This window comes from Macaca nemestrina, chromosome 3, assembly GCF_043159975.1.
Source record: "Macaca nemestrina isolate mMacNem1 chromosome 3, mMacNem.hap1, whole genome shotgun sequence".
NCBI classification, from domain to species: Eukaryota; Metazoa; Chordata; class Mammalia; order Primates; family Cercopithecidae; genus Macaca; species Macaca nemestrina.
Genome location: NC_092127.1, coordinates 70,804,849 through 70,825,451, shown reverse-complemented (window position 1 = coordinate 70,825,451; position 20,603 = coordinate 70,804,849). Strand labels below are relative to the sequence as shown.

The 20,603-nt window shown below is 41.8% G+C and overlaps 1 protein-coding gene across 1 annotated transcript in view; it reads right to left on the bottom strand.

Moving 5' to 3' along the window:
* Positions 1-10,011, bottom strand: part of LOC105486192 (serine protease 12) — a 73,436-nt gene extending 63,425 nt beyond the window's left edge. The window contains exon 1 of the mRNA XM_011748915.3: positions 9,396-10,011. Within this exon, the coding sequence (XP_011747217.2) occupies positions 9,396-9,897 (502 nt within the window). The 5' untranslated portion in view covers positions 9,898-10,011. The remainder of the gene's footprint in view (positions 1-9,395) is intronic.
* Between the last annotated feature and the right edge of the window lie 10,592 nt (positions 10,012-20,603).

The window sequence follows — 20,603 nt, the reverse complement described above, 5'->3', positions numbered from 1 at the left end:
AGATATCCCTGTTTAGCCTGGATAGCATAGCAAGACCCCACCTCTACAAAAAATTTTAAAATTAGCTGGACGTGGTGACCCGGACCTGTAATCCCAGCTACTTAGGAGGCTGAGGCAAACGATCACTTGAGCTCAGGCATTCAAGGTTACAGTGAGCTATGACTATGCCACTATACTCCAGCCTGAACAACAAAGCAAGACCCTGTGGGGGGAAAAACAAAGATGCATGCCTGCCTATTAAGTTAACCCCTCATTAAAATGTACTTATAAAATAGCATTACTTAATTTAAATGGAAGAAAATACAGTAAAACAAAGACCCACCCCAACAGTGTTTTCTGAATAAAATTAGTAACAAATATTTTTTAAATCTTTTTAAAAAAATCACAGTTTGATAAAAGAGTAAAAAAACTTCATGTTTTCACACAAATCCTTTCTTGTCTATTACTGAACTCTACAGATGCATAAAATAATTAATTTTAGTCATTTCTATTGTTCTAGTGGAATAGAAAGAAAGCATGCCAGCAACGTGCAGCTAGTGTTCAGATCCTTGACAAAAAGTATACTTAAAGCTGTGAGTGATACAGAAATTTCAATTTATGACCTATTTGAAAGAAAAGAAAAAAACCATTACATGTTGAACAATTTAGTACACATATTTGACATTAAGTTAAACATAAAACTATGTCTCATACCAAATGCAACACTATAAAAATATACTAAATGACCATTCTCTATCAATTATAAAGTATATCCAAAAAATTACAGTATCTGAAAACAACTGAATTGAGGGGCTCTTGGTTGAATTTTTCAAGTACAGTAGGGGATGCTAGGTTAATTTTTATGTTATTTTCTTTCTTCACCATATTCAACAGTACTAAGTTATACCATTTTCATCTATAATTATATTTACCCATTAATTAAACCTGCTATATCTTTGCTAAATAGTATATTTTATTCAAGTCCTCCCAGGTCTAAATGAAATCAAATCATTTTTAACAAACAAGGCATTCGCCTGAACCAAGATCCAACTGAGCTGTATTTGCCTCCATTAGTTCACATTTATAATTCATATTAATTGCTCATTTATTATTCATGTAGACAACTTAAATGCTGAGAAAAAAATCAGTTCATATAGTTCAAAATGAGAGTGCATCCTCTGAATTAGCAATTCTACCCATTTACATTGTGCTTATTAGAAATTTATAAATCTTATAAATTATTCCTTAGTTTAAAACATCATACGATATCAAACAAAAAAGATGACTCTGTCCATCGTTAAGTTATAGTAGGCTAACAATACATGCAGATAACCCCAACAGAAGGTTTCACAAATTGTGTGTTCCCAGACCATCTACACATAAACAAATGGTATAGGTGTTACCATTTTATTGTATAGCACTGAGTGACGAAATTGAAACCAAACAATAATCTTCTTGTCTCCCAGATCATGAACCACAGAGAAGGTAATGAAAATGCTTATTATTCTTCTGACACCTCACCCAGAAAATGGCTGTCCTCAACCAGAGAACAAAGGTGAATTTCTGATTCATCTTTATAAATGCCGCCCCTAGTGTGAACACAGTAAATGTTTAATGAATAAATGAAACCTATCCTTACCCTGTTAGAAGAATCAGCATTACACTTTGTATCCCCTCTGCTGATCCTAATAAAAAGTACTGAGGCGCAATGTGCATGTGTGGCTCCTAGGAGGGTAAATATCATTACTTTAGTGTTTTGCATACAATAAATTTTTTATTAATATTGTTGCACTGATTTGTAAGGAGGAGGAGGAGGGGAAGAGGAGACTGCCCTGGAAAAGGAGGATGCTAAAGAGGCAAAAATAAACATTTATTTAGTTTCTAATGACAGCAGACCAACCACGTAGACATCAGTCTAAATCAATTGTTCATATATTGCCTATTTACCATGCAGCTAAGGAGAAGAGATTTCAAAGGACTGCTTTCTTTAAAGTTTAATTCAAGGGGGAAAAAAAACCTTCAAAATTAGAATTAAATCATATAATCATGTTTACTTAGTAAATGAACTAACTTCAGCATTCTCATCAGTTATGGAATTATTCGTTTCAGAAATAAATGTGTCATAATATTTGCCTACAAATAGCATCTTAAGATAAGGAAATACGCTTTGTCAACCAAACCAGTCTAAATGTTATTCATCCAGATATGACTAAAAAAAATTAATGTAGCATTTCACAGCATTTTATAAATTACTTATTGTTAGTTTTTAATTGCATTAAGTTTCCCAAATATAAGGACAAGTCCCAACCATACTCCTTAGCAACCTTTTTGGTTCTGATCAACAACTACCTTGTTTCTTCCTTGCCAGTTGAATCCCCAGATGATTCAGAGGTTAAGCTAACTAATCTATGTAATCATGGTAATTGTACATTTCTTTGCAAAGAGTGTCAGGAAGGAACATATGATCCAGTCTGGGCAAATAAAACGTGGAAGTCTGTGGGGGAAATTCCAGAAAGGTTTCCTTATTGTTTCAAAAGGACATTCCTGCAGAGGGGCTTTCTCTTTCTTCTGCAGGTTGTTCTATCTCTAAGTGAAGCCTGGAATAACCACCAGCCTAAGAATAAAGGCCACGCTTCTTAAGAGGATAAAGGAGCCAAGAAAGTAGCAGAGGAACAGAAGTGTACCATGCTGGAGCTTGCCCATCATATGGACTTCTTTTAATAGGAACAATAAGCCTCCTTATTGTTTCAGTTTTCTATTCTTTGCTATCAAAACCACCCAAATTGATCCAAGCCACATCCATACCCAAATTCATAATTATCATATTTTTTCCAAATCTTCCAAAAGCATCTTTATTTTCACAGTCATAATGTATTATATATAAATTTTGCACCCTTGTTTCCCCTAAACATTATCATACACACTTTCCTATTATATTTATATGTATAATATTTACAATAATTACTTTAGTAGCTGCATAATATCCATCAAATGCAGGTACCTACGAGTAGTACCTTATTACTGGATATTTCAGTTTCCCTTCAGTTATAAACCAAATTACTTTTACATAGGTCATCTTATCACAAGGGTCCCCAACCCCCAGGCCACGGACCTGTACCTGTACCTGGCCTGTTAGGAACTGGGCTGCCCAGCAGGAGGTGACCGCAAGGTGAGCAAGCGAAGCTTTATCTGTATTTACAGCAGCTCCCCATGGCTCACATTACCACCTGAGCTCTGCCTCCTATCAGATCAGCAGCAGCATTAGATTCTCCTAGGAGCTGGAACTCTATTGTGAACTGTTCATGTGAGGGATCTAGGTTGCATGCTCCTTATGAGAATCTAATGCCTGATGGAACCATCCCCCAGGTCCACGGAAAAACTGCCTTCCACAAAACTGGTGTCTGGTGCCAAAAAGGTTGGGGACTGGTGTCTTAACACATAGGCGCACATATGCACATGCACACATGCACACACACACACACACACACACACACAGACAGTGACCACATAAGTATATATACACCCCTGGACAATAGCTCATAAAAGGCAATAGTAACGGGATATCTTATTTTCTTCTCAAAAAAACAAAACAAAACAAAACAAAAAAACTTCACACTAGTTAAGAATCACTGCGATTCCTAACTAATCTAATCTAAGTATTTGACATCTGCCTTAGTCTGAAAAGCAGATTGAGCTCAATATTTAAAATCAACCAGGAAATGTATCAAATCTGGTATAGCTAATAAATGTTTTTCAGCACCTGCTACATAGAACCAAGATGTAGCACTTAAAAGGGATGGGGGACAGCTTTCAGCTAGCTAACTTTTTAATTAACATTCACTACAAACAACAGATGGAGTTCAATGAGTACAGCCTGTAAACAATAGTACTTGGCCCACATGTCCTCTATCTCTAAATCAAGAGATTTTGGGTGGGTAGGTGCACATGAACAGATGAGCATGACAAGACAAAAAGTCAGATCTGTGATTCATCCTCTCCTCCAAAATCTCAATGATTAAAACTTTCTCATTTATTTAATCTGTTTTACCTCTCAATCATCAGCCACCTATGGTTGGTTTGTAAAAAGGGAGGTTAGCAGCACAGCGTCAAGCAAGTTGCCCCATCTGCCATGCCAACCAGAGACTAGAAAAGTGACTGCCCCTCCTAGGCAGGAAACACTAAGTTATTGCAAGCTATTGTGTTTTATTGCGTTTGTTTTGTTTTTGTTTTAGAGACAGGGTCTTCCTCTGTTGCCCAGAATGGGGTGCAGTGTCATGACTATAGATCACTGCAGCCTCTATCTCCTGGCCTGAAGTGATCCTCTTGCCTCAGCCTCCTAAAGTGCTGCGATTTCAGGCATGAGCCACCATGCTGGGTCACAAGCTATTGTTGGGGGAAATTAGTTGCCTGTTAATTCTTCCTGCAGAAATGCAAAAATAACCTAGCTCAAATTCAATTAATAACCATATTCTGGCCAGTCATGGTAGCTCATGCCTGTAATTCCAGTACTCTGGGAGGCCAAGGCGGGAGAATCACTTGAGCCCAAGAGTTGGAGACCAGCCTGGGCAACATGGCAAAACTCCATCTCTACAAACAATTAAAAAAAAAAAAAATTAGCTGGACTGTAGTCCCAGCTACTTCAGAGGCTGAGGTGGGAGAATTGCTTGATCCTGGGAGACAGAGGTTGCAGTGAGCTGAGATGGCATCACTGCACTTTGTCTCTAAAAATAAAAATAAAATAACCATATTCCAGTGAACTAGGTTATTACTATCCTACACTGGTTAAAGGAAAAACCAGAAGTGCCATTTCTAAAACCACACAAAAAGTTACCATTGGCATGCCTTACACCTGCTCCTAAAGCCTAACAGGGTTAAGTCACAGAATGGTGGGCTCAGTTAGTCTATATCATCACCTACCACTATACATTTTAGGTGGGTTCTAATGCCCTTCCATGTGTTCTGCCTGACTGTGACAGAGTTTTCACATCCAAATCAATTTGACTGCTCAATAGAAATGCATGTTCCATTCCCAATCCAGATCTGAGAATTACTCAGAGCCTGGGCTAGTCTAGGAATCTGCATTTTAACAAGTCCCAAGGTGATTCTAAATGCTCATAATGAGACCAGCTCCCTGGGCTGATTCAGTGTATTCCCATAGCCAGAATGATTCTTTTTTTTTTTTTTTTTTTTTAAGACAGAGTTTCGCTCTTGCTGCCCAGGCTGGAGTGTAATGGCGCGATCTCAGCTCAGTGCAACCTCCGCCTCCCGGGTTCAAGCGATTCTCCTGCTTCAGTCTCCCAAGTAGCTGGGATTACAGGCATGCGCCACCATGCCTGGCTACTTTTGTATTTTTAGCAGACACAGGGGTTTCTCCACGTTGGTCAGGCTGGTCTCGAACTCCCGACCTCAGGTGATCCGCTTGCCTCGGCCTCCCAAAGTGCTGGGATTACAGGCGTGAGCCACCGCTCCCAGACCTAGAATGATTCTTTAGTATTAATTTGCAAGTTTCATAAAACCAAGGCCCAGGTATCATGTTTCCTGCTCTCTGACATCTGAGCCACTGGAACATCCACGCCCAGCCCTGGCTCACCTGAGGTCCCCTCCTTGCCCCTTCAACCTGGCTTCAATCAACTCTTCACCACGGAGACACCAATTTCCTGATTTTTCCCGATGCAACTAGATATGTAACTCTGGCCACCGGTTTATTTTTTAAAGGAGGGATCACATTACTATGAATTGTTCTTTCCTTTTGCCCTGGATTTCTGTAAAGAAACAAATATGTCTGGCATGGTAGCTCATGCCTGTAATCTCAGGCATGTCCCACTTTGGGAGGCTGAAATGAGTGGATCACTTGAGGTCAGGAGTTTGAGACCAGCCTGGGCAACATGGCAAAACCCTATTTCGATTAAAAATACAAAAAATTAGCCGGGCGTGGTGGTGCACACCTATAATCTCAGGTACTCGGCAGGTTGAGGCAGGAGAATCGTTTGAACCTAGGAGGCAGAGGTTGCACTGAGCTGAGATTGTGCCACTGCACTCCAGCCCAGGTGACAGAGAGAGATCCTGTCTCAAAAAAATTTAAAAAAAGAGAGAGAGAGAGAGAGAGAGAGAGGGGAGAGAAAGAAAGAAAGAAAGAAAGAAAGAAAGAAAGAAAGAAAGAAAGAAAGAAAGAGAGAAAGAGAGAAAGAGAGAAAGAGAGAAAGAGAGAAAGAGAGAAAGAGAGAAAGAGAGAAAGAGAGAAAGAGAGAAAGAGAGAAAGAGAGAAAGAGAGAGAGAGAGAGAGAGAGAAAGAGAGAAAGAGATATCAGATATTTTTTAAGCCTAAGAGACTGTAAATCATGCATCGGGCCAAACATAATTCTCTTTCTTCCTGTTAGACTAGTCCATAAACTACAAAATGAGGATTACGTGTAAAGAAACACAGCAAAATGAGCTGTGAAGTAAAAATATACATATCTAACCCTATTTTCTCCTGCACTCCTCATAATATGTCTCCACATATTTTCATCCATAAAACGCAGGAACTCACTTATAAGGTTGCTACAAGAATGAAATGAAGCCACAAGAATGAAATGAAGCCAGGAGAATGAAATGAAGCCAGGAGCGGTGGCTCACACCTGTAATCCCAGCACTTTGGGGCAGAGGCAGGTGGATGGCCTGAGGTCAGGAATTCAAGACCAGCCTAGTGAAACATGGTGAAACCCCATCTCTACTAAAAATACAAAAAATAGCCAGGCGTGGTGGCAGGCACCTGAAATCTCAGTTACTCAAGAGGCTGAGGCAGGAGAATCTCTTGAACTAGGGAGGCAGAGGTTGCTGTGAGCTGAGATTGTGCCACTGCACTCCAGCCTGGGTGACAGAGGGAGATTCTGTCAAAAAATTAATAAATAAAAATTAAAAATGAAATGAGAAAATGCACATAAAATGTTTAGTCCAGCATCCAACACAGAATGAATGCACAGTAAGTCCTAGCTAATGTGATCAGGCCAGGTTGTTTTGAGTACATGCTCAGTGCTGCAAAGGTCTTTTAAACTAATTTACTCAAAACTTGCTTTTCTCCTGATGAGGAAATCAAAGCTCTAAGAGTTAAGAGTTTTACCCAACAGTGCACAGCCACTGGCAGAGCCAAAGCAGACACCAGCGTTTTCTAAAGCACAATTCAATATTCTTTTCACCACTCCATGAAACTTTTGTTCACACTCCTAACTGAAATGTAGGACCAAGAGAGCCATAAGGTTGAGAATATGCCAGTCATCTCAAAGCTACAGGCTATGCCCAGGCAGACCTGGAGGAGTAAATGATAGAATGAGATTGAGTCTGTGAAAGTCATTCATTATTACACAGTTGATCGTTCTCCTATTTTTTTGTGGTGGTGGGAAGGGCATTTATCTCCCATCATGAGTAGTTTCTTTTGTTTCTCTTTTGTTCAATCACTTTACTCCAGGAAGTACAAACAACTATTATGCAGTATTTGAGGATTTTGTCTGCTGAGAGTTAGCTAGGAACATAAAGGCATTCAAAAGATTTACATTTCTAGTCAACTGAAGAGGGTGTGGTGGCAGGAAATCCAAGGACAAGTTACTCTCCTTGTCTGAAATATAAGGCTAAGAGTTATGTCAGAAAGAGAGAAACAGATCACTATCATTTTTTAAGTTTAAATTACTTTTCTTGAGTCTGTGCTTATGTACTTAAAAGAGAAGTTGTATATTCTCTCCTACACATTAATTCTCTAACAATTCTCCACTCTTACCTATTCATAAAACTAAGAGTACGCCGGGCGCGGTTGGCTTCACGCCTGTAATCCTAGCACTTTGGGAGGCTGAGGCGGGCGGATCACTACGTCAGGAGATCGAGACCATCCTGGCTAACACGATAAAACCCCGTCTCTACCGAAAAAATACAAAATAATTAGCCTGGCGTGGTGGCGGGCGCCTGTAGTCCCAGCTACTCGGGAAGCTGAGGCAGGAGAATGGGGCGAACCGGGGAGGCAGAGCGTGCAGTGAGCCAAGATCGCGCCACTGCACTACAGTCTGGGTGACAGAGCAAGACTCTGTCTCAAGAAAAAAAAAACAAAACTAATAATAATATGAAGATAAAAAAAGTCAATGTTTGCTAAACATAAGATTTTACTATAAATAATCTCTTATGGTGAATAACGAGACAATGCTAGCACTCTTTGTTGACATCACCTCAAATATTTTTATAGCCACATTGGCATTCCGTTCATGAAACACAAGTAAAGCGATGACTTCATTCCCAAGGACGAAGGATAATTGATCTTAACCTTCCTATCACTTTTCCTTAACTCAAAGCACTAATGCAATTGAAGGTACTGATAAATAAAATTTCTCCAGGAAATGAATGACATTGTGACAGCTAACCTCCAAGTTACCTCCAAAAAGTACAAAGTACAATGTGATTCAGGATCTCAATTCAGAAAACCCTTTCCCCACAATGTGAATGGAAAGCTGCCAAAAATATTTTGTTGAAAAGAAATTCAAACTTTGGAGGATATTAAGTTTTTCTTCCTCAGTTTTTAAAGAAAAAAAAACTAATTTCAACAAAATTCCAACAATTCAAAATGAAGCAATGTTCAAAGCTGGATTATTCATTTACATTAAATTTATTAGTGGGATGCTTTTATTACCACAAACCTAAAACATTTTGTCACTTTCATCTCCTGATATTACCAACTAATCCTGATTTTCCACATATAACATGTAAAGTTAAGTAATGGCTCTGGAAAACTGTGTATGACTATATCAAGTTGCTACTTCACCAAGATAGTAATATTTCCATCTCTTTTTCCTTTCTTTTTTTTCCAGTCACTAATGATACTTCCTATACTGAGCTAGAGTATGTGAATATGGCTGATTTTGGCCACATAATTTCGCCATACTTTTTAAAACAGAGGTCAACAGTGAAATCAAGGCAAAAATTTTACCACATTTTCCCAAATCAGAGTCTAAAGAATGGAGGGAAGGTTCTTGGTTGTCACGTTAATGTAACATTTCCCTTTCCAGAACAAATAATTAGGAACTTTCTCTCCTCCTGTGCCTCTTTAAATATGGTAACCCTATCAACGTAAGCTAATCTAGAGAACAGACGTCCAAAGCACACTGTCATCCAATACACGAGCGCACACACAGTGGCCAGAGGACAGAAACCCAGAGCTCAGCACCTTGCACAGAAACTCTCACCCCTGACAACCTTCACACAAGCACATCTGGCTGGCTTAGATTTGCAGCACCAGTATACCTTACTGGTAACCCAGCTGCAGCCCACCATCACAGCCCGCAATGGAAGCCCACAACCTCACACCCCGTCACTTTTTCCAAGAGACCTGTACGCCGGCCCCAAGCCTCACTAGCTCCGGGCCCGTCCGGAGTGTCCGCGGCCGCCCCGAGGCCACTCACCGTGTCTGCAGTCGCAGTAGCCCCAGTCCACCTTGCCGCGGGCGTCTCCGTAGAAACACCAGGGTCTGCCCGTGCCGTCCGGGCTCCGACAAAAGTTGTGGCGCTGTCCTCGCAGCTGAGCCCAGTTCGCCGGGGGCGACCGCTCCAGGAAGGGTGGCACCTCCGCCCACCGCAGACACGGGGCGCCGAAGTCAGTCACGCTGACCCATAGCTCGCCGGCGGGGCAGCCCCAGGGGTGCGGCCGGGGTGTGTGCCCGGCCTGGAGGGCGTGCGGGCGCTGGGCAGGGAGCGCCCTCGGGGGGCGCGGGAAGCGAGGGAGAGGCGGCGGCGGACGTGTCCTCGGGGGCCGCTGGTGGGTGGGAAGGTAATAGGGGTACTGCGGTCCAGGAGGGGGCGAATGGCGGTGGCGGTGGTGGAGGGAATCATTGAGGACAGAATCAAAGCCAACCACTTCGGGGAGCGCCCCTAACACCAGGGCCAGCACGAAGCGGGCGAGCGTCATGGTGCCAGCGCTGCGGAGTCTGGTCCATGCTCCCCAGCTTCTCCGGCTCGGAGGCGAGAAGAGGAGGGGGCGGGGGCGGGGCTGCCGCGTCCCTCGAATCCCTCAGCCCCCTCCCGCCCCCGCGCGCGGACCGCCCTCGCCTTCTCAACCTCGCCTCCCGCCGCTGGTGCCCTGCCGCGCCTCGGCTCCTGTCCCCCGGCGGCGACCGCGGGTGGGGGAATCTGAAGCTCAGTCGAGCCCCAGCCGGCAGAGAGAACCTGTAAAGAGAAGGCGCGGACGCAGCGGGGAGCGGTGGGGCCTGAGCCCCAGGTAGCGGCGCAGGCACGAGCCCGGGAACTCTGCCCCCTGGGGGCGGGTGCCGGCCGCGCAGGCGGCTCGGGACCTCCGCTCGGCCCCTGCCAGGCCCACCGCAGTTCGCCCGGACGGCACTGTCAGCTCCTGGGGCCGAGCCCGAGGGTGCCCGCGCGGAGCACGGTCTTGGCTGCCCCTTGCCAGCATGCAGCACCAGCACAGCCCGGCGTTGGCGGCTCCCAAGTCTGGCACCGGCCCCTGCCGTCATCTCTCCTCCAACCTCGTCGCCCCGTATCTTGTTTCCTGTGTTTTGAAATCTTTACCAAAGTGTGGATGGATTTAGATGCAGCTCTCCCCTGACGACTCCCAGCATAAAAGTTATCAAAGCCCACGAGGAATGTTAAAGCCGTGTCACTGAACTATAAGCTCTTCAAGGACGAGACTACGTTTTATTCAGCTTGATATCCCCGTGCCTAACACCGTGCCCCAGTAAACATTGGCTGAAATTAAATTCCTGAACCGACTCAGGGAAAGGAGCTTGAGCCTTTCTGCTTCCTGCCTCCCACTTTCCAGCCGGCGCCCTGGACACCACCAGTTGTTTGGTTATTATTGGGATTCAGTGAGGCTCTCTTTAATACCAAATTTCCTCTCTAACCAGGGAAGACTTCATCCCTCCCGGTTTCCATCCTATCCAAAAATCCATCCCCCTAGCACCTGCCTCTGTTTTTTTGCAGGGCAAGGGACTTCAGTTAAGCCTATTCATTTGCTTCTCCAGAATAGACTCTGCCTGCTGACAATTTTGAGGCTTCACTGTTGGCTCGACCTCAACTAAGTAGGGCCCTTTCAACACTCCCCGCCTCCCTCCCGCAGGCTCCAAAAAACTGTTGGCTTACAATTAAAAAAAAATTCACTGGAGCTGGATGTTTTAGTATTTTGCCTTTCAGTTGTTTCTGACTATGCCATCAAAGTTTAACAAGGAAAAGGAAGCCCGTAAAGAAGGCAACATTTTATTTTCTGGCATGGTCATGTTTCATTGTGAGAGGGCAATGCTGTCTCATGATACAATATACCCTGAAGAAAACTTGAACAAAATGCAAATATTTATTGTTAAAACCTAGGGTTCAATTAGGAACTGAATTAATTCACTACTAGCTTTAAATAAGCCATCTTTAGCCGGGCGAGGTGGCTCACACCTATAATCCCAGCAGTTTGGGAGGCCGAGGCAGGCGGATCACATGAGGCCAGGAGTTCGAGAACAGCGGATCACATGAGGCCAGTAGTTCGAGTTCGCCAACATGGTGAAACCCCGCCTTTACTAAAAATACCAAAAGCCAGGGGAGTGTTAGCGCGCGCCTGTCATTCCAGCTACTTGGGAGGCTGAGCCAGGAGAATCGCTTGAACCTGGGAGAGGTTGCAGTGAGCCGAGATCATGCCACTGCACTCCAGCCTGGGCGACAGAGGGGAGACCTTGTCTCAAAAAAAAAAAAAAAAAAAAACCTTTACTTTTTGTGGGTCATTTTATTGTTTTTTGTTTCACTCTTATTAATGAAATATTTGATTTTGCTTCAGAGAGAACTGGGTAAAAGAAATGATATTAAGAGTCCAGGGATGTATTTGTCAAATCTTTATTCAAGATGTTTTTATTCCAGTTGTTTTTACCCATTATTTTTTTACTAATACTTTTCTAGCTCCAAAAGCATAGTTAAAACTATACTTGTGGAAGACAATGAAAGATAAAAGATATATCTGGAGTAGTCTATTTGTTGATTTTAGTGAGGGTTGGCAGAGTTCACCAATCACAGATTTTTGAAATAATAGGCGACAGTTCTATCAGGGGTCAGCCCTTTTTCTTTCTGACTGTCTCTTCCTCCTCAGGCTACACACCTGATGGCCCAGGGAAGGCTCATTTTAGGACTGTGGGGAGACTGCTCGAATCCTGCTCCCGTCCCTTCCCCTGCAATCATTGCTTCCATGCTTCCTGGGGGTCCAGAAGCAGACCCAATTTCCATGCATCTACATACCTTGCAGACAGGAAAATGATGAGAGAGAAGTGAATAAAACAGAAGACTGTTAGATCTGAGCTCCAGAGAGGAGCATAGCCTCGGGCAGTCTGGCCTCTCCTCCACTTCCCTGTACTCTGAGGCCTCTTAACATTTAACAGACTGTAAACTTGACATACACAAAGTGGAGTTACCCACAGAAAATTCCACATCCGGATTTCATCATTTAAGTTTTAAAACATACTTTTTCTTAGAAAATGTAAGGGTATTTATGTAATTATGGTTTGAGGGCGTCAGCTTGGGTTTTGCCTTCTATTTGACAGGAAAAGTTTGTCTTAAATAGCTCTCTTCTTGACATATTAGTCCCCTCTTCTGCTAATATTTTCTCTTCCTGTCTTCTTTCATTTCTCCTTGCTGCTACCAACATACAGATGTTTAGAATTTCCAATTCCCAATTCAATCCCTGAAATGCATTTCTCCCTCTTCTACCTGTCACATCACAGCATGTTTGGAGTTTGGGGGAATGAAGAGTACAGGGGTTTGCAGGAAGAAATTCTTTCCTTCTACCTCTATTAAGGCACTACTTAGTCAAAGTTCCCTCCCAGGATTCTCATCACCCTCTCTTATGGATAACAATGCCAAAGGAGAGGGGAGGCAATTCCATCTTGCTACAACTGTAAGAATCCTTGTCATGTGCAGTGACTTAAGCCTATAATCCCAGCACCTTGGGAGACTGAGGTGGGAGGACTGCTTGAGCCCAGTAGTTCAGTACCAACCCGGGAAACATAGTGGGACTCCGTCTCTCCAAAAAAAAAATTTTTTAACTACAAGGAGGCTGAGGCAGAAGAATTGCTTGAGCTCAGGAGATTGAGGTTGCACTGAGATGTGATCATGCCACCGCACTCCAGCTTGGATAACAGAGTGAGAAGACTCTTCCAAAAAAAAAAGAAAGAAAAAACTCCTGCAGCTGATTCTCTGCTTTCCCTTCCTTTCAGCAGCAACAAAGGAGCAAGGAAAGGGACAAAAAGAAACAAATGACATCTTGCAGGCTCTCCTCATCGCAACACTTGGAAGTCCCAGGGAGGCCCCCATAATGGACTCTGTCACCTCTGATTTCATCAATCCTCAGTCATTGATTCGGGACCCAAGAATTCAACTCTCCTTTGCCACACAGCCTATTCTGGTAGGACTTAGATCCAGAACCACAACTGGAAACCTAGGGAAGTGAAGGGAAGAGTCTCCCTGCACACACAACAGCAGGGAGGGTGGGCAGTCTTGGGGGTGAGGGTGCGGTACACATACGTCTGCACATCTGTACTTTTCCACAGCAACTATGTTATACATGAACATTTGGTTTTGTGGTAGTTTAGGGGATCATCTTACTTCACGTAAGTGATGGGCTGAACAGCTCTTGTGTAGTTTGATTTGGAAACATAGTCGAAATGTATATTGTTTTTACAGAGTTCCAAAAACCAATATACAAAATAACTTTTGGAAAAGGCCCATTTACAATTTAGATAATGCCTGTATTTGGAAAAGCTAAGAACTTTTAAACAGATGGCATAAGAACAGTGTTTACTTTGACAATTCCGATGGCAAAAAAATTGTCAAAAGAACACTGAGCATTGCTCTTTCACATCAAAGGAAAAAAAATGTCAAATAATATGAGGGACTGTCTAGGGATTCTAGGAGCCTCAAAATTATAGAACATTGTCCAGCCTATAGAGGGGTGAAAAGACAATTAGATGACAATATAATATTTTATGTAAAATTCAAAAAAATAAGAGAAACATCCAGAAAATAAATGATAAATTGCCAAATGAATGGCACAATGCTTTGGGGTCAGAAGTCCCTGTTAGCAGGCGGTCTCTGGCAATACAGGGAAAGTCTCTCCCTATGCCTTGTATTAGTCACACTCTTCTCTGCCTGCCCCAAACCATGAGGACATCTGAGGGCCAGTGATTGCAACAGTAGTACCATAGGAGTCATTTGATCTTGATTTTTCTCATGGTTTAAGGTCAAAGTTCATAAACGGAACAAAATGTTTTTGAAGTTTGGATTGATTTTTAAAATTCACCTAAACTTGATATAATTATTGTACAGAAATTAGTTCTACAGACTTATTTTTGGGGTTACCCAAATTATATATACTAATAGGTAAGGAGTGTGTGTGTGTGTGTGTATGTGTATATGCCTCACACTCTAGATATATAGTTCCTAAACTTGGTTACTTTGGCCTTGGCATCAAACCTGTGCTTGATCTGCACACTAATCAGTAGGGAAATTCAGACGAGTTTCCTTACCTCCTAAGCCCAAGGCTCCTCATCTGCGAAAAGGGGAGAGGGACAGTACTTGCATGCTAGATCTCTGTGAGGGGTAATTGAGATAATTAATGCATGTAAACTGTTGAACAGAGTACTCCATATTGTACGGTGGAATAGCATCAGTAACTGCCATTGAATTCTTAACCCCTCAAACTAAGTCACCCAGTGAAAATCTACATCAGTGATGCAGGAAATTTGTCCAGATTTTTCCTCCCCATCATGCTCTGCCTGTTACTGCACCTCAGCAATTTCCGCTTTAAGATTGATGGCAGTCATGAGGCTGCTGTAGCTCTGCTCACTTGAGCACTTGTTCTCTTTGTGTGTTCTCTCTCTTCCTCTCCACAAATTTTGTCCCTGAAAGCCAATGAAATACTAAGTATCTCAAGTTAAAACACTTTTCCAGAGTTTGCCTAAGTATAATGAGTGGTTTTCAAATCCCTCAGCCTTCTAGTTGTAAGTGGGCTGTGATCACATAGGAAAAGAGTAAACAGATTGAAAGAAACACAGCACCAGAACTGCTTGCCAATGATCTGGGAATCACAGAATCATAGTGTAGAAAAGGGCTTAAAGCTCCAACTTTCTGTCAAATGCAGGAATCTTTCCAGAACTTTCTGACAAATGGACCTCCATCTATTTCTTTCTTTCTTTTTTCTTTCTTTTTGAAATGGAGTCTTACTCTGTCACCCAGGCTAGAGTGCAGTGACACAATCTCGGTTCACTAGCAACCTCTGCCTCCCAGGTTCAAGTGATTCTCCTGCCTCAGCCCCTCAGTAGCTGAGATTACAGGCATGCACCACCATGCCTGGCTAATTTTTTGTATTTTTAGTAGAGACAGGGTTTCACCATGTTGGCCAGACTGGTCTCAAACTCCTGACCTCAACTAATTCGCCTGTCTTGGCCTCCCAAAGTGCTAGGAGTACAGCCATAAGCCACCATGCTGGGCCCCATCTATTTCTTTAAAACTGATCATTGGAGAAATTCCTAGTTGGGAGCCAGCATACTCCATCTCTAGAAAATCCAAATTGTTCAGAAAATCTTCCCTTCCACAAAGCCAGAAGTTCCCTACAGGTAGAAACCTACTTTATCTAGCTGTAAATCTGTTTCTATCCTCCTACTGATTTGGGGCAATTGAGGTTATTTGAGTGGGCAGTAACAGTTGTGGAATCCACCCCACCTGGGTTCAAATCCCTGTTAAATTATGTATTAGCTTCTTGGCTAATACATAGCCAAGAAGGGGATGCTAAAGACTCTTTTCTTCCCCATTTCTCTCTATCCTCAAGAAAGAGGAGATGTGTTGACTTAGAGGGTACAGATCCAAGAGCAGTAATTAGTCCACATTACTAGGGTCCATTAGTAGTATTATCATGTGAGGTATAAATAAGTCTGTATATGGCTGGGAGCAGTGGCTCATTCCTATAATCCCAGTATTTTGGGAGGCCAAGGTAGGAGGATTGCTTGTGCCCAGGAATTCAAGACCAGTCTGGGCAACATAACAAGACCCTGTCTCTATAAAAAATAAAAATAAATAAGTCTGCATAAACATAAGTAATCCATTTCCTATTTTCTCTCCTTTTGCTTATTGTATTTTTCTTTACTTCATCATTGGAATCGTAAGAACCATAAAGCTGAGGTTTGGGTAACAGTTGTAGCAAAATGTAGGGAAAGGTGCCATTTAGCTATTTGGTGTAGCTACTAGTAAACTACTTTGGGGGTTGGGGGCAAAACTCCAGTTAATTTTAAAAGCTTGCATTTGCCTGAGCTTGTCCTCTACATATAAATGTCTCCTGGGGAATTCACTGGGAGTGGGGAGGCATGAAGATCGTGTCAGAAGTGTTCAAACCAGAGCAACTCCACCTTGAATAGGGGCTGGTTTCTTGGAGGAGGAGTGTATTCCCTAGAGGTTAGGCATTCTTAGTCACAGGATGAGATAGGAGGTCAGCAGGACTGGCTCCACAAGATATAGGTCACACAGACCCAGCTGATGAAACAAGATGTGGTAAAGAAGCCATTGACAATTTACCAATAGCAAGATGGCAATGAAAGCAACCTCTGGTCATCCTGGCTGCTCATTATACGCCAATTATAATGCATTAGCATGCTAAAAGATACTCCCACCAGTGCCATGATAGTTTGCAAATGTTATGGCAACGTCCAAAAGTTACCCTACATAGTTTAAAAAGGGGAGAAATGCTCAGTTTCAGGAACTCCCACCCCCTTTCCCAGAAAACATGTGAATAACTCACCTTTGGTTTAGCATATAATCAAGGAATACCCATAAGTATACTTAAGCAACCCATGTCGCTACTCTACCTGTGGAACCGCCATCCTGTTATTCCTTTACTTTTCTTAATAAACTTGCTTTTACTTTACTCTGTTGGCTCACTCTTGAATTCCTTCCTACATGAAGCAAAGAACTCACATGGCCTCCCAATTTTGGGGTTCACCCTGTGACAACATGATTTCAGGATCCTAGCTTCCCAGTAATCCATCCATTACTGATAACCTCTCAAAATGTAGTTTGCTTGTCCATAACATGGAGGTAACAATTCTACTCTACAGGATTAAAAATATTATGTTGGACACTAAGCAAATGACTATCATTTAAGTATGTGAAAACAATTATCAGGGCTTTTCTGCTTTTTCTAGACTAAATATACTATTTTTCCTTCTACCACTTCTTATTTTGATTCTTTATGCTGGAACCCCTTCTCTGGTTAAACCCAATTACAGCAATATCCTCGTTAAACTGTAGCTCATAAGATTAAAAGCAATACTTTAGATATTATTTGACCAGTGCAGATTTCAATGGAATAAAAATATTGCCCTTGTTTCAAATATTGTACTATGATTATATTAACTTGTTTACAGCCACATAACATTTGGTTCTTATACAATAAGCCCAAAGTTACTTAAATTCTTGTCAGCCTGAAAATTGTCAACAGCCCTGTTCAAACTGAAATCTTCCCTAACCAAATTCTGCTCTCAAAATATGTGTTAGCCTGGCACGCTGTACACACACAATTTCACACTCATAATCACATTAATCCAGAGCTGTCTTCATTGTAAGCTCTTTAACGTAAAGAATTATGCACTCTACAGTGATTGGTCCTTAACTGGCAGCCAATGAACAGTCATTGAACAAATGAGGTTTTTAAGTAAAGTGCAAATGAGCCTTTTCCTTTCTTCTTCTTTTTTTTTTAAATAATATGGTAGTGTAGTGTCTACAAAAGACATCACAAACCAGAAGCCAGCAAAATGCATATGCCATCCAGATATGTTTCATATGCTAACAACTCATTTTTTTTTATTTTTATTTTTTGAGACCAAGTTTCACTCTTGTTGTCCAGGCACGAGTACAATGGCATGATCTCGGCTCCCTGCAACCTTCGCCTCCTGGCTTCAAGTGATTCTCCCGCCTCAGCCTCCCGAGTAGCTGGGATTACAGGTGCCTGCCACTATGCCTGGCTAATTTTGTATTTTTAGTAGTGATGGGTTTCACCATATTGGCCAGGCTTGTCTTGAGCTCCTAACCTCAGATGATCCACCCACCTCAACCTCCCAAAGTGCTGGGATTACAGACGTAAGCCACAGTGCCCAGCCCCAACTCATTTTAAAAATTAAATTTCATTAATCATTTTAAGATCAGTAGCTCACACATAAAATTATTGATTTCTAGCTTCTCTTATGTAACTGTTAGAACACTTTTGGCTACAAGTAAAATAAACCTCAAGTTGCCTTACATTAAGGTTTTTAAAGGACCATGTAGGTCTCATAAAATAGGAAGCATCAAGTTCCCCAGGTTTAATTCCTTCAATGTCTAACTAACTATGCTCTTGAGGTCCTAGGCTCCTTGTCTTTTTCTGCCTGCCCATCTTACTGTTAGCTTCACCTTCATAGTGCCAGCAAATGGCAAGACACCATATTCAGATAAAGCCTGTGTTCCGGGGAAGAAGAGAGACTTGTTATTTCTGTACCTCTTTTTTAGGAGCAAAGCAATCTTTCCCAGAAGCCTTCTTGGAGATTTTTCCTCTAATGTTGTTGACCAGAATTGGGTCACATACTTGTTCAATAAACATTCTCTGGCAGGGAGGATAAACTTCCTAGCATCAGCTTGGACTAATTATCTGGGGTATAATGGATGCTTGGGAAGAGACCAAACCAACCTATGTGTACTACCTTGAAAAATCAAAAGATCTGGCAACATTACAATCCAAATCCCCACATAGCAACAAACGTCTAGAGCTATTTCCATCCTTACAGAGACCTAGAAAATGGTCCTCAGTTCCCCACGGTCCCCACTTGCCTGGCCTTTGTAACCATTTGGGTTTTACCACACCTAGTTTATACTTCTTTAGCTGGCAGGAATTTCATGCTAAGTTATAATGTTTCATGGGTATTTTAGCCTATGGATTTTTCACAGTAAATGATGTGTAGGTAATTGTGTGAGTTATCTATAGCATAAAGTAAATCGTTCCACAACTTAGTGTCTTAAAACAACAAGCATTTATCATCTCACAGAGTCCTGAGGATCAGAGATCTGGGAGAGGCTAATCTGCGGCTCAAGGTCATGAAGTTGCAGTAAAAATGTTATTGGGACTGCAGTCATCTGAAGGCTTGATTGAGGTAGAGGAACTGTTTCCCAGATCACTTATGTGGCTGTTGGCTGGAGGCCTCAGTTCCTTACTGCATGGACTTCTCTATGGTGGTGCTTAAAACATAACATTGGCTTCCCCATTGCAAATGATCCAAAAGAACAAGCAAGACAGAAGACACAAATACTTTTATAACTTAATCTCAGAAATGGCATATCATCACTTCTGTCATATTCTATTACTCACACAGTAAATTAGCCCCAGTACAGGGCAGGAGAAGACTATGCAATGATGTGAATTCTAGGAGATAGGGATTGTTGGGGGCCATCTTTGAGGCTGGTTAACAGTTATATTCTGCAAAATTGCTCTAAAACAGAGAATTTAAAAATACTGTGTTTATAATGTGGCCATATGTATTTTCTAAATGCTAAATAAGTAAGTCCATTTTCAATTAAACAAGCATTTTAATCAAAACATAGGGTCAGTTCCAAGCAAAAGTGTTTTAACTTCCCTACAATTGCATCTCCCACCATACTTTATGAACAGGCTCATTCTTGGTCTACTATTTTTCTGGTTACAAGAAAGCAAAAGATTTTATCCATGAATTTAGGTATCCAGACTCATAGTAGGACTCCAGAGTGTACCAGATGCCTGATAAGACTTAAAATGTCAACCAACCTTGAGTTGTTAATATTTTAATAGGGACAAAAGAATGCAAGAAATTGACAAGGGAACTATAGGATTTCAGGCACCCTCTGAACTGAGTCCCGAGGAGCAGAAATCTGGGTAAGAAAGATGCTTCCTGAAAAGTTATCACTTGCAAGGCCTCCCATATTAGAATGCTTTTGCTAAAGATAAAGAATTGTAAAACAAAACCAAAACAGCCATGGTTTAATTTGACAAAAAGATTACCAAAGTTTTTCAGTTAAATTATATTAGCTATCTGCAAAACAAACAACTCTAAGTATTTTGTAATGCATCAGAATTTCCTGTCCAATAAATTAAGCTACACACATTTCCATTGCCTCCCAATACACTCTCAGCCAAACAAAAAAACCCAAAGCATCAAAAAGCTTATATACATAATGCAGCTATAACAACTAGAAACAAAGTTTGCTGGTACAGCTAAATCAGAAAGAATTTCTTTTTTACCCCCTTTCATAAAACAGCTACATTGTGAAGGACATATGCCCTCATTTTGGTGCTGAAAGATTGACACAGTTTTGAAACAGAGACTCATTGGCAGTATTAACAGCTGAGCCGTGTAATAAAACAAACTCAGGGCATTAAAAATATGACGCTACCCTAGACTAGTCTTTATTTTTAGAAGGCTTAGAAATCTCTACCCAGTGTAGAAAGGCTTTTGCATATGACTTAATGTTCTTTGCTATCGAATGGTCATTTAAAAGATGAAATATGGTCAGTAAACAAGACAGTACTTGGCACATAGCATTAGTTATGTTGCAGCCCACAGCTGAGGCTGAGCAGACAACTTTATA